The sequence below is a fragment of the Microchirus variegatus genome (assembly GCF_963457635.1).
Source record: "Microchirus variegatus genome assembly, chromosome: 4".
NCBI lineage: Eukaryota > Metazoa > Chordata > Actinopteri > Pleuronectiformes > Soleidae > Microchirus > Microchirus variegatus.
The window spans coordinates 26,782,146-26,796,741 of record NC_139805.1 but is presented as its reverse complement, the minus strand read 5'-3'; the positions used below and the strand labels follow the sequence as shown (position 1 = coordinate 26,796,741).

The window sequence follows — 14,596 nt, the reverse complement described above, 5'->3', positions numbered from 1 at the left end:
GTCACAACTTTGTAAATAAGTTGATAAAAAATAGTTTGGAAATTAAAAAAAAACAAAACAAACAAAAATACCTTGATAAAAATAACGAGAACAAACACAAAAGACAATAAAGGTGAAAAATAAATATCATAACAGAGGAAGATCCGCCCTTTATTTCTCTGACAGATCAGCAGCCAATGAGAACGCCAGAGTCAGAACAAGCAGCGGCAGGAGCCAATCAGAATCCAGAGGAGGCGGGCTCTGTGTTGATGTGCTGCACTTCCTGTGTTGCTGCGTGAAATCGATAAAAGTGCAGCGGCAGAAAAGTGGAGAAGGAAGAGCAGAGACAGCGACGGTAAAGACGCTATTTCCTTTATATTATAACCTTCAGCGTGTGTGACAACTTTGACGCGTCTCTAGTGATTATTAGGACGTGAGTAAAGCGAAAATGAACCATGTTAATGTGAGCTGAAGGGAAACAAACCGCCGGAGCTGCTTCTGCTGCTGCTCACAAGACTGTGTGACATGTGATATCGATTAGTGAAACTCTGTCTGTTACAGCCAGAGATGCAGAAAATAACATTCAGTTTAGACAAATATACATTAGTTTTACACGTGCTGAGCTTATTTGGTGCTTTTATTTTGATAGTTTGGTTTTAAAGTCTCTCAATCTTGAGTTTGGTAGATATTTAATTATTTATTGACTGACAGGATGCAGAGGATGTGACGATCAGGCCAAAGAGTGGTCATTGTTTCATGAAATTACCAGGACGATAATACCATGAATCGATTACTAACTATTTTGATACTCGATTTAATCGGTTTAAGTGTTTTAAAACAAGCTTTTCAGCCTTTTGAATGAATATTTACTGGTTTCTTTGCTCTGCATAACAAATGAATCATTAAAACTGAATTATTTAGCTTTGTCAGGTTTGTGAGCATCTCATCATGACAAATAAAATCTTATTTTATTCTAATTTTCTTTCTCTAATTTGGTTTTCTGAAATGTAAAATATCATTCTCAAATGTTTCAAAAGAAATGACTCAATCTGTATGTGACAATTCTGTGAACTTGCATATACAAATCAATCCACTAAACCTCTTTACTATGCAGTGCATGTATTCGGTATATATTACACATTATACATTGATATATACGGTATCATATTATGGTCAAAAACTGTGTGTCTTTCTTCCCTAATTCTCATCAACCCTCAGCTAAATCACGTTGTGTTAATGGAGAGTGCATCCTCCTGCAAGCACCAACACAATAATACAGTTATCTTCTGATTAGATCTCATATTATTTACGGGGCAAAGAAAAAAGTGTGTGCAAAGTTGCATAATACCAAATATAAAATATTTTCATCTTCATGTCACTGGACCACAATGAAATGTTTTTTTTTTCTTTTTTTTTGTCATGCTAGTCGTCCTGCTGCATGAAACGGAGGAGTTCATGGATTCGTCACATTCGTAGCTAAAGAAGAATTTTAGCTTAATGAACATTTACTCCGTCTGCTGAAGTGAACGAGAAGAAGACCAAACATGGTGCACGTGTACAACTGCCACCCGTTTGCCTCGCAGCAGATTGTGCAGGTCAGTGGAGCCTTACTGATTTGTGTTGTTGTTTGGTGGATCATTCTGCTGTTGTTTATCTTTATCTGCTGTCTCTCTGTGGTTCAGGTTGAGCAAGAGCCTGGATTGTTCTGTTGTGGAGGAGGAGCCCTGTTCGTGGTGGCCACTGGAGGATGCAAGGTTACCGTCAACTGTTTTATTTCACTGATTATTTTCTGTCTTTGTCTGAGAACGATGCTCATCTTTTATTCATATAGGAGCAATCGTCAATCATATTTTTTGTCTTCTAGATGCTATGCATTGTTTAATGCATGCATAGACTAAACACAAGCTATGTAAGAAGGTATGGCTCATGCATTTATGAAGGCAGTAAAAGACAAAAAGATATAGGGCTGCAACAATTAGTAATTTAATAGATTATTGTGAGTGTTTTTCAGATTCTCTGATTTTTCAATGTCTGATTTCTTTGCTCTATATAACAAAGAAATCATAAAAATTTAATAATTTTGGTTTATAGACATGATTTTAAGTCTGGACAACACTGATCAACATTTCTCAATATTTCCCTTTACTTTATGGACCAAACAACTAATTAATTAATAGCAGCGTGTGGTATTTGTCTACATATAGACAATAATGGTAATATGTGATGAATTACAGCACCGATCATTTCACTTAAAAAGAGTAATTTTCAAGGTTAAATCCTGTACTGTCCACACACTGATGTGCCCTGTGCTAACTGGCTGTGACGCTTGTGTCTGAATGGGTGTGGATGAATGTGAAAGTTGGTGAAATCGTATTATTCTTTGAGGGTTGCGAGGCATATGGAGCCAATCCAGCTGACTTCTCATTTGATCACCACATCAAACACGTCACCAAAAACCGATTTCTTCTGTCTCAAAAAAAAAAAAAAAACCCGTCTCCGCCCATCACTTTCCTTCCCATGCTGCTCAAACCAACCACCTAGCTCCACTGGAGAAGTCCAGATAAGTGCTATAATATAAATACAGACCATTCACCATCATAACACTGTGTGTTTGTGTGTGTTGTGCTATAAATAGGTGGATGCATACAATCTGGAGCAGGAGGGCTGTCCACTCATCTGTCGCTTTGGCACCATGGGCACCGTGAGGAGCATCCGGCACAGCAAGATCGGTAACAACGTTTCTACTCTGTCTGTTACTTGTACTAGAAACAATGTGTTCGTACAGTATATGTAAGTAAAGCAGCTGATAACATATTATACACACTTCACATACCATCTCTTCCTTCCTCACACAGGAGACTACCTGGTGACCATAGAGGAGAAGAACAGCGCCACCTACCTGAGAGCCTACACTAACTGGAGATACCAGGTACAAGGGTGTCATGTTTATTACTTTAATGTGCTGTCAACAAGGGATTAGAAAGAAAATATCCAGTGCATCATTTAAACTTGGTTTAATCTTTTGGCAGATCAGTGCATTTTTGATTGAACCCATGACACCAGTAAAAGTAAACTAAAATACTAATTAAATGGGAATGTATTGGACACTTTACATTACAAACTCGATGACAAACTTCCCCCTAAGGAAAAATGCCCAGGTTTATAATTGCGTTCTATTTTGAAGTAAATGTTCATCCAGTTTTCGGCAACTGAAACAAAGACAAAAGAGCTTTAAAGGACGTTATTGTCATCAGGACACCCTGTAATTGATGTCATACCCTTTTAGAAACAGTTTTGTGGATTATCCATAGATAAAAAATACCTTCCAAATCCCCATTATTGCTAAACAACATGAAAATATACTTTCTGTTTCGGTAGCTTTGTAGTTTATATTCAATCTACTCCTCCTGTTAAATTCCTCTCTTCTTCATTTATTTTTTACAATCAAGGCTGAAGAGAAAGCCCGCGTCGGGGTGCGTTTGTTGGGTCACCTGCTGCGCGGTGCGTCCGTGCGGGGCGGAGCGCAGATGGAGATCATCGAGATCCCTCTGTCGGAGCGTCCCGTCGCTGTGGCGTGTTGCTCTGTGACAGGAGACCTGCTGGTCGGCTGTGAGAACACTCTGATCCTCTTTACCTTGAGGAGGCAGAACCAGCAGAACCTGGTAGGTATCCAGTTGTGAGACACAAGGAAATGATATTTCCTTTGCCATTTAAGATGCAAGATTATGACTGTCTTTCTGTGGAAAATGACAGCAGAACCTTCAGGGCTCCTGGGCGAACAGTCAGCAGAGCTCCAGTCAGAGTCAAGGTAACTGAAGCAAAGTCATGCATTACTGTTTAAATAACCTGTTTGTAATTTGTAGTAGTTTTTTCCACTTCCCCTTCTGGCCTCAGAAGATAAAATGACAGAAAAGGTTTCCTCCTGTGACTGATCTGACCTCAAACTTCTTCTCTGCCCAAAGGTCACCAATCAAGTTCAAACCACAACGTTTCCATCCTGGACTTTGAGCGTTCAGTCATTTTACATGTTCCACAAATGACACCCAAACAGGTAATTTCCACCTATTTTTAATTTAGTTTTGTGATGTTTGCTGCTTCACTGGCTGTCAGAGTACATAACCCCCATGAAGGATGTTTACTAAACGCAAAAAGCACCTTTTGTGCCCCTCCAGGTGGCGCTGTGTGGAGGCTACTTGGCCGTGCAGGCGGAGCTGGAGGTGCTCGTACTGAAACTGGATGCATCTTCTGAGCCTAACAATGTGAACGAATCATCGGACCCCAGTAAAAATGGTAATAACAAACAATACTATTAATATGATATGTGTTCATGATCTTTGTGTTTGCACCAGTCTGTTAAATTCTGCATTTCCATGATTTTCTTCTGGTCAGTCAGCCAAGTATGAGTCCCCACCTTGGCCTTTGGCTTGGTGGACCATTTGAGATAATAATCTGTATATGTCTGTGCATCAGATTATCTAGAGGACCAAGCTGACCTTCTGCTCATACCGAGGCAGCAGGAGTTGCTTGGTGATCAAGCCAGAGACTGTGACATTACCGTCAGCATCGAGAAGACGGGGCTGGAAGACAAAGGACAATACACGCTGTCATATGTTCTTTTCAGGTCGGCGTGTGTTTTTGAGTTTGACCTTTAGACCTTTCATAGAAAGAATATTTCTCCTATCGAGGTCATATTTTAACAGTGTCTGTCTTTCCCCTCCTGCAGGCGGTTTACTCCTGAGTTCTTCCAAGGCTGCAGTGTGGAGGAGACGCAGCTCCACTCCCTGCAGCTTTACCCACTTTTCACCAGTAAGGACATAACCTTGTCTGTTAAAGTTAAGTTTGACGGGTATTTTAGGACTCGGTAACATACAATATGAGTTATCGAGATGCTTTTCACATTCTGTATCGACATATTGTTTTACATTATGACTGTAACTCCCTCTCCAGGTAACCAGTCAGTGTCCACAGAAGAGCCGGCATGTTTGTTCTGTTTCTTCTCCCTCCCCAATGCCGGATACCTGTACAGTCTGAAAAGTGGCGTTGAGCTGCTCTCGGCCTATCAGTATCCAGAGAGGGTGCAGGAGGCGGTGCTGAGCGACCACCTGCTGCATGTCATAACAAAGTACGTCTTTAGCAGGAATGGGTTTATACCAACTGATATCCCGAGTTGACTCAATTCCAATTCAATTTGATTTTAATTCATTTCCGTATTGTTCAAATTTAGACCCAAATTTGAACCTTAAAAAAACAATTTGAGTTCAAAATGTTATTGGTTATTAAAAGTAATTACATAGCTGTCCAGCAGAGGGTGCTGTGAGTGCAGCTAGAGTCTAGCTAGACCTTCATTCATATCCTCTTTGCCCATCAAGAAGACAACAGTGATGTTTTGAGGAGAGTTTAATGAGAACACAAACAAACTAAACTGTCCTTCAACAATCCTGACACCAAAACATTTGATTTGATGAATTAATAATGAATGGATTCATTGAAGATGGATATCAAAATGGAATTGGTTTTCTTTTGTTCCTTTACTTTATTCTCCTGAAATTATAAAAAAGTATTGATGGTCCAACAAAACTCAAGAAATCAGGTTAAGACCAAATGGCAGATTATTATTTTCATAGTACAAGTTACATTTACATATAAGCTGCGACAGTTTGATGTGGTCTGTTGACTTTTTTTTAGCTTTTTGGTTATCCCTGCTCTTTTTTTCCGTTGTGTGAAGATTCATGGGTGTATTTTGATTTCTGTATGTTTGTGGCAGGAATGCACTGCAGTGTTTCACAGTGCGCTGTGCAGCAGTCGCGGCCAGGACTGAAGACCCATACATTGATACCACCATGAAGGTAAAGGCCTATTATTAATATAGTTGCCATAGTTGTAGTATCATATATAACGTGTATAATCTTCACGTTTCTTAAGATAATCGTGTTTTCTATGTCTGTGTCTGTGTGTGTGTTATTTGAAGGCTTGTCCACCCAACAGCCTGGACGTGTGCGCGCTCAGGATGCAGCTGTTTATCGGCCTGCGCTCGGTGTGCGTCTACGGCCGCCATGTTGTCCTGCTCTCTACAGCCGACGCCGACCCGCGGGAGGAGGCCGAGCGCAGCACGCAGCGCAGGAGTCTGTGAGTTACACACACCCAAAAAACACATACATATGACACATATGGTGTTGCATTGATGATAAACCTTAAGGTCTTGAGTTAAGACCTGGTTTTAGGGTTAGAACTGGGTTTTGGGTAAGGGTTAGGGACTTGTTTGTAAAAATGGTGGTAAAAATATAAAAACAACTTTACGTGTGTGTGAGAGTGGGCATACAAACATTTAAAAACCTGATCTTGATGTTATTGTGCATTTTAGCCAGTTGAAAGAGCACACCATGCTGACTGATATGTTCCTAGCGGTGGGAATCGATCCCGCCACCACACCGGCTCTGGAGAGCCTTCTGTCACGCCCCTTCCTGTAAGACAAGCCACGCCCCCCCACCCCACCCCTTCCTTTCTCTGTTGTCTCTTTTGGTCAAGCTGCAATAACAGGAATTCCTCGTAATTAGATTAGATGAGATCACAAGGCTAATCCCTGGATTAGGTTTCAAATGTTGATGCCAGAGAACAAAAGCCACAGAAACAAAAGCAGATTTTTTTTTTTTTGTGTTTGCCACTGGAACCAAAATTGCCGGCTGCAATCTGATAGTGGTTATTATCCTGGGAGTTTTATTCCATGACAAATTTTGTGGGATTACATTTCAGGGTCAGTTTAATTCTACAATGCGCTCCTCTATTTTTAGACACTTTACGACATTTTCGTTAGCATCAGGTTTTTGCCAGACAGGTTTTTACACTGAAAACATGCTAGGACCAAAGGGTTTGCATCAAACTAAGCTTTTTTCCTGTTTGAATTCACTTTGCAGCTTACTTTGAAAGTGACAACACTTCCCATTTTAATCTCTAAATCGAGCCCACCCTAACATTTCTAACTGTCCACCGCGTGTGTGTGTGTGATTTGCTCACAAACTAATCATGTTTGGACTGAGATGAAAAGGAGCTGAATTTCCTTCAGTTAAGTTCTCCCAGCTTTAAGAAACTGGCTCCTGGTTTCTTGCATATACACACACGTCCACTCACCCACCACTGTATTAGGTACACACAGGACACCTAATAAAGTGTCCAGAGTGGCTCCTGGTGGTCTTCTGCACACCTTGGTTGTACTTGGTGACTCTCCTCTGACCTCTGGCATCAACAACTGGACATTTTTCTCATTTTGGACCGTTCTCTGCAAACCCTGCATAATATGCTTACATGTGAAAATCCCAGTAGATCAGCAGTTTCGGAAATACTTGAACCATGCCACATTCAAAGTCACTTAAATCTTCCTTGTTCTGATGCTCAGATTGAGCTTCAGCTTCATGTCTACATGCCTTAAAGCATTGAGTTGCTGCCATGTGATTGGCAGAGACGATATTTGAACAGATGCGTTTATATGGTGCCTTGTTTTTTGGTGTCATGGACATCACTCACTGTACATGAAAACAGTTCATAGCTGGTGTTAAAGAAACATGTGGTCTGTGGATCTGACTGTAAACTTTCATAGAAAGTAGTGACTTAACTTCCGTCTTTTATAAACTTATCGCAGTTATAATAGGCATGAACCTATCTATGGTGGTGTTACATTTCTGACAAAGGCCATGTTTCAAATGACATCAGAACTAAGAATTTTAGAATAGAAAACCTGTTCTACTTGATTAATTATGTGTGTATATGTTGTGTGCAGTAACAAAACAGCCATGTATATGTTTTTCTATCTTTCTATACCAGGAAAGAAACACCTATCCTGACTGTAGATAGGTGTAGAAACACAGGCTGAGCTCATTACCTCTAACCTGCTCTGTCTGAACATGTGTGATTCTAACATTCCCTTAATTTCATTAATTCCTCATTTTGGAATGACTGTATTCTGTCTCGTGACATCTCTCAGAGGCCGGAGGTGGACGATCTCTGCTCCCAAAGAAACCAGCACGGCAGGACATGGGTGGAACCTGTACGTGGTCGACACCGTCTCACCCCTCACTCTTTATAAAGAGATGGTAACGCGTCACTTTTTTGTACTCTATTGGAGAAAAAGAGTCAGAATGCAGATTACATTAGCTCAAAAATGTTACTACAGCCCTCCTCAAACCACTGTCGAATGTGGGTTTTGTGTAGCTGTGATTGTATCACTGGATGGACGGATGTTTATGTTAATACCAGCTCCAAACGGGGTCCATGAATCTTCTGTGTCTCTGTTACAGGTGGAATACAGTCGACACTATGCAGAAACCAACCCGCAGGCCCAAAGCCTTCAGCACCTCCTCAGCGAAGCACACCTCCTCCTCCGTGCCTCCTTGCTGCAAACACCAGGTCAGCAACAGAACGGCGACGGCACGTCGTCTCCGCAGAAAGACGCAGACGGACAGGATGAGAGTCATACAGCCGTTCAGACGCACAGACAACAGCTGGAGGAGGCACTCAGACAGAACTGTGCACAGCTGGGAGACGGTTTCAGCAGGTGAATGACAGATGTTGTTAGTACTGAACTGCTTTTCTTGTTCTATATGAGCAGGTTTTGGGCTTTTGTTGAATTGTTTTACAAAATATAGTCTAATTTACCTCATCTTTATAATCTATAAAAATTGAGGAGCAGCACATCCACCTTCACACCGGCCTTTACTAAAACACGCAGCGCTTCTCTAAAGCTTTACCCTCAAATATAAAGTAAGGTTCCATCAAACCCCTTAAAAAAACCTTCTTTTATAACCTTATACATATATATATTTATTTGTCCCTCTCTTCACTTTTCATTAGGTCTGCAACTCACGATTATTGATTTATCAGATGATTGTTGTTATGATTAATCAATTTTTTATCAAGGTTTAATCAAGGTTTATTTTAAATGTTCGTTTGCCTGCAAAATGAAGATTAAATGAATAAACTTGGTTTTATTTAGAAGAAGAAAACACTTAAATTGTTTGTCATTGTTGCATCCCTTCTTCTCATTGATGATTTTTCTTTCTCTACATATTTAAGGGCGAGTCAGAAGGTCTGTCACCTGGCTTTACCCTACTACAGGATGTCCGGTCTGTCCGTCACAGAGATCATAGTGAGGAACCGCCCACTTCCCAGCAGCCCTCACTCCTATGGCCTCGGCTTCCTGTTTTACCTGAAGCATTACCTGTTAGAGGAAACGGAGCAGAAGCTCAGTCAGGTACCCGAAGAGAGCTGAAAGTCGTGTAGAAATGTAAATGATTGTAGGAAATTATTGAAAAAAAAAAAACTTCTCTGCTGCAGGAATCGGCTGACGAGGTCATTGACATTTTCAGCCGATCGAGTCCGTCGGAGCTCCTCAGCGTCTGTGCCAGCCCGTCCATGATTGATGTCAGTCCTGCCCGCACGCTCAGGATCTTACAACACCTGGAAGACACAGCCGGCGTGTCTGTGCCTTTGACCATCGCCATGGCAACCATGATGCTGCGTCTGGACGACCTACCGCAGTACACGCAACTGATGGAGAGACATGCTGAGGTGAGTTAGAAGCTAGCTTCTGGCCCATGTATTAATAACTTATTATATTAAATATTATTTAAATGCAAAGAGAAGGTGCTTGGCCTGTTTTATCAATTAATTTATCAATTAAAACAGGCCAATTAAATTAAATTAAATTAAATTAAATTAAATTAAATTAAATTAAATTAAATTAAATTAAATTAAATTAAATATTAAATTCTATTTGTATAGCGTCGAATCATAACATAACAACCCAACAATTCACACAATGAGCAAACACTAGGCATCAGTGGAGAGAATAAACTCCCATTTAACAGAAGAAGAAATCTATGACAGAACCAGACTCAAAGTTGTGCAGCCATCTGCCTAGACCGATTGTGGTGAAAGGAAAAATGGCTGACAGGAAGGGGAAAATAAACAGAAATAGAGAGCTACACACTGCATGTGTTTTTGTGCTCAGATGCTGCTGGTCTACGGTTTCATTGAGGAGCCGCGGCTGCTGCTTCACGGCGGAGGCGGAGCCCCGCGCACGCACGTGCATCCCACGGCGCTGAGCCGCCAGCTGGCAAAGTCCCAGCCAGGTCTGCTGGTGGCCGGCATGGTGGCTCTGCACGAGAACAATAAGGTTCAGCTGGAGCAGGCTGATCACATATTCAAGGTGTGTGTATTTTATTTTTTATTTTAATCAGCTGGAGAGAGATTCTGAAAGTAGAGGATCAGTAAAAATATTTCAAGTGTTTCTGTGTGTGTAGGAGCTGGGCTGTGAGAACTGCTTACAGGTGGATTTCTGGGAGGCGATGCTCATGGCTTCTTCACAAGAAGCCATCATCCAGGAGCTTTTGTTCCGACTGGCTTCTGTTTACATCGATCGACTTGTGAGCACCAACTCGGATTCGGGCCGCAGCTTTCCTCGCATATCTCAGAGACGCAGGTCCTTGAAGAACACCGATGACCTGGTACGTTTCTTTCTTTTCATTTCATGTTAAAAAAAAAAAAAAAAACTGTATCTCAGACGTGCTGTTGTTGGCAATACCAGTGCCTTATATGTACACTACCGTTCGAAAGTATGAAGTAACTTAGAAATATCCTTATTTTTGAAGGAAAAGCTCTTTTTTAGGTGTATAGAGGCCCATTTCCAGTGTTCTAAAATCATTATTTCTAATCTTGTCAATGTCTTGACTATATTTTCTATTCATTCTGCAACTCTTTTGATGAATAAAAGTGTGACTTTTAATTAAAAACAAACAAATATGTATAGATGACCCCAAACTTTTTGTAGTAGTGTACATTGGTCACTGTTCTCCAGATTAATTTCACATTCATATCGGTCTCCAGATCAACTCGTGCTCCCATTACGGATCTCTCTACCCATGGCTCATTGTTCTCTGTCCAGCTCACACTAGCAGCTGCCAACACCAGGAGGAGCTATACAAACTACAGGTAATAAAGTATCTAGCATCAAGTGACGTTAAACATCAGAAATAAACAAATATTTTAATGATAATTCAGGACGAGGTCTTAATTAATCTTCCTCTCTGTGTCTCCAGTCTCTCCTGTGTGGTCCTTCTCTGTCCATTGGGTCAGTCCAACCTTTGCTGGAGCGTTTGTCCGAGGAAACCTTATGGGGCTTCAGCCTGCACCTCCTCTGCACGACCAGAAGGGGCCAGTATGACATCAGCATTGAGAAGCTGCTGGACAGATGTCCTCAGGCCATCATCGCTTACGCCAATCACCATTTACAAGACAAGAACATGGTGTCTAAACTGACTCTCGCTCTCATTCCGTATCATAGTTTGGTTCATTTTTAAGGTAATGAGCAGTTTCTCTAGAAGTTGCCGTCGTGTCTCACTACAGTGTTGTGTTTTTGCAGGGGCTGTGGTGGCAGAAGCTTCTCCCAGAGCTTTGCAACAGAACAAGAGCTGCTGCAGAAAACAGCATCTTACTGGCTGCTCTCAAAGGTAAAGTCAAAATGTACTCTGACACCTTTATTTCAGCTGGACTTTACATTGTTTATAATGACTGACAATTTAGCTTTTTAATCACCAAAAACAACTACAGTCAAGGCAATAAATGATTCTTTAATTCTATATTTCCTGTTGTTAATACGTGGTTCAGCCCAAAAACCTGTAGGGGGCAGTGTTAGGAGCAGGGGGTGCTTCATTTGGTCAGATAGGCAACGTTTTGTGCCCAAAAAATTAGATTAGCTGAATAAATATACTAGAGGAATAGGTTTTTACACATTCAGTGGGAAAATCCACAAAAACAAGGGGAAAGTAAAGTCAAAAAACAGCATAAAAACTAGAAATTCACCTTTTTTTTTGTACCCAAATTTGAGCTGGCTCACTGGGCTTCTTCTCTGAGAAGTTTGTTCTATGAATGTTTAAAATTCATAGATGACAACAATAATGATATTTTATCATTAAATATATCATTTTGGACAAAGAGCTTCTACATACTGATGTATTTTCCATTACAGAAACATAAAAACATGATTTTGATCATTACCAATGCTGTTCATTTAGGGCAGCTGTGGCTTTGGGTGGTGGTCTAATACAGTTTTTAAGCACCATATATAAAAATATAAGATTAATACAAAGAATCCAGGTAATAAATACATCTTTGAATCAGAGTCAGCTGAGTCGTCTGAAGTTGCACCACAAACAAAAAAAATTCAAAAACCTAATCAATGTGTTGTTTATTTGAGGAAATGCAAAATAATGGTGAGCAGCAATGATATTCTGGAACCTGTTTTTGGTACCGGGGTCTAGTTTGTCTAACGGTTTCCGTGCCAACAGAGACGCTGGTGGTGGTCGCCACGGAGACGAGCCCCGCACAGTTCCTGGAACTCATACCAGACGATGGCACGGCGTCGTACTTCCTGCCTCACCTGTTGACATGTACCCAGAGACACCTGCTGGCCTGAGACACACACACACACACACACACACACGTACGGCAGAGGACACTCAGAGACATAATGACACATTCCCTAGCCCCTCGTCCTCACCTCAACTATCACAACTTAATGCTTAACTCTTAACATAAACCCAATTGTAACTCTGAAAAGACCCTTTAAGATGTGAGGACCAGCCAAAATGTCCTCACAAAGTGAGGTTTTCTAACCAGAGACAAACGTGTCGTCGTGTGTGAGCGGAGATTCAGTGTTTTTGCTTTAATCGATCCGTGACGGTCTTCAAGGATCATTCAACACACACCTGTGTTTATAATGTACCGTGATTTGTTGTTTGTTGACACAAAGAGCCGTGCTTGGTTTAACTCATTTCAATTCAGCGCTGCTAGAATCGGGAATTATAAAAATGACAGTATTGTGACCTTTTAGCAGCAAAAGAAAATGGCGTCATAGTCCCAAGTATATTGTGGAAGTTCAGTATGTATTCTGATTGAACTTAGTTTTATTTCGGTTAATTTTTTTAGACATTAGGAAACCTGATCATATGACTTCCTGATAACAGCAGTTTGACCACCTAACATCAGGTGACAGTTCTGAAGAAGGCGAGATACACGCCGAAACTGCTTAACAAAAGCAAGGCAAGTTGATTTGTATAGTGCCATTCTTACAGAAGGCAAGGAAATACATTTGAAATTAACAGCGTAACCGCGGGGTCCTAAAAAGTCTTAAATCCAATCATTTGAATTTAAGGCCTTAAAATGTCTTAAATTCTCCTAAAATCTCATAAAAGGTCTTAAATACAGTTTTGAAAGGTCTTAAAAATCTATTAATGTTACTTTTATTTAAAACATGCATAAACTTCAATCTCGCTTTGAAATGTTTCTATTTTTGAGGATGCGATAACATAACTACAACACGGAACTAAAGTAGACCACCTGTGCTGCCCGGTGAGAATTTATCAAGCACCACTAGCTAGTGTGCTGTGCGCACGCCGCGGTGTGTTACAGCTTAGCATAGCAGCAGAGAAAACTTCATGAAAGCCCACAGCTAAGCCGAAATTGCCAAGTTCCAACGATTTGTGGCTCCAATTTTCCTTCATGTCTTTTGTACTTTTTTGCCAAATTGTAAATTGTATTCATTATGGTCTTTAAAAAAGTCTTGAAAAGTCTTACATTTGACTTGTTGAAACCTGCAGAGACCCTGATTAAAACACAATCAATTAAAAAAAATAAAAAAACAATGTAAAATCAAGCAGAAATGAATAAAACATTGGAATGCAATTTAAAATCATTAAATTAAGTGGTTAAAATTGGCGATATCACAAAGCTGCAGTGATATGGTCCGCTGAAAGGTACAAAGGTAAAGGAAAACTTACTGTTGTCTAAAGAATGAACCTAAAAAAAAGACATAATCAAGTGTTTGATTTATATAGACCAACACAATTTGCCTTGAAGGGCTTTACAGTCCTTAGACTCTCACATTGAGTGAGGAAAAACTCCACAATAACTCATGTACAGAGGGGAAGAATATAAAAACCTCCAGAAAGAGCCACAGAGGAGGGATCCTCCTCTCAGGATGGACAGACGTGCAGTAGGTGTCACAGAATTGCCAGATTTCGGTGACTTTATGAAGAATTTGGCAGAAGAGGAAGAGAGAACAGACCTCAAAGATGATTAATCCAGTAGAATTTAGAACATTGCATTGCGTTACATTGTGAATCCATCATTCCCAGAGACTTTTTCCAGCCTTTTCTTAAGACTTATTTAAAAAAAGAAAAAAAAAAAATGTTGTGAATCAGTTTTCAGATATTTATCTCTTTTTTAAAACTGTTTTCTGTATTTAAAATATTATTAGGCGTAACAGAAATGACAGTTAGAATTGGCTTTTATATTTATTGCATAAATTTGCAGACGTGTAAACATTTTTATTGTGAATTTGACGTCAATAATCTGCTGTCTTTTAACGCAATGTCGCGTTTAAGTTTATCACGTCGATCGCGTTCACAAGGAATTGACTTTGAGATTATTTCAGCAGTCGTTTTTTGTCCAGGGAATGTGAGCGATGTAAATCTGGCGATGTGAGATGAAGTCGTTCTGCTGTACCAACGACATTTTTCTTTCTCTCTCATGTCACAAGACAAGAGATTTTTAAAATATTTTCTCCTCC

The 14,596-nt window shown here is 40.3% G+C and overlaps 1 protein-coding gene across 1 annotated transcript; it reads left to right on the top strand.

The window, feature by feature from the left end:
• The first annotated feature begins 274 nt into the window (after window positions 1–274).
• hps3 (HPS3 biogenesis of lysosomal organelles complex 2 subunit 1) lies at window positions 275–12,877 on the top strand. The gene is made up of 25 exons (XM_083888706.1): window positions 275–334; window positions 1,406–1,574; window positions 1,662–1,733; window positions 2,615–2,708; window positions 2,835–2,908; window positions 3,429–3,641; window positions 3,733–3,787; window positions 3,942–4,030; window positions 4,152–4,269; window positions 4,450–4,600; window positions 4,703–4,785; window positions 4,927–5,101; window positions 5,744–5,825; window positions 5,948–6,105; window positions 6,341–6,442; window positions 7,955–8,063; window positions 8,268–8,524; window positions 9,043–9,220; window positions 9,304–9,537; window positions 9,980–10,177; window positions 10,272–10,475; window positions 10,855–10,959; window positions 11,067–11,273; window positions 11,390–11,477; window positions 12,315–12,877. The coding sequence occupies exons 2-25, from the start codon at window positions 1,524–1,526 to the stop codon at window positions 12,440–12,442; spliced, it is 3,225 nt and encodes a 1,074-aa protein (XP_083744832.1). The 5' UTR covers window positions 275–334; window positions 1,406–1,523; the 3' UTR covers window positions 12,443–12,877.
• Window positions 12,878–14,596: the final 1,719 nt, after the last annotated feature.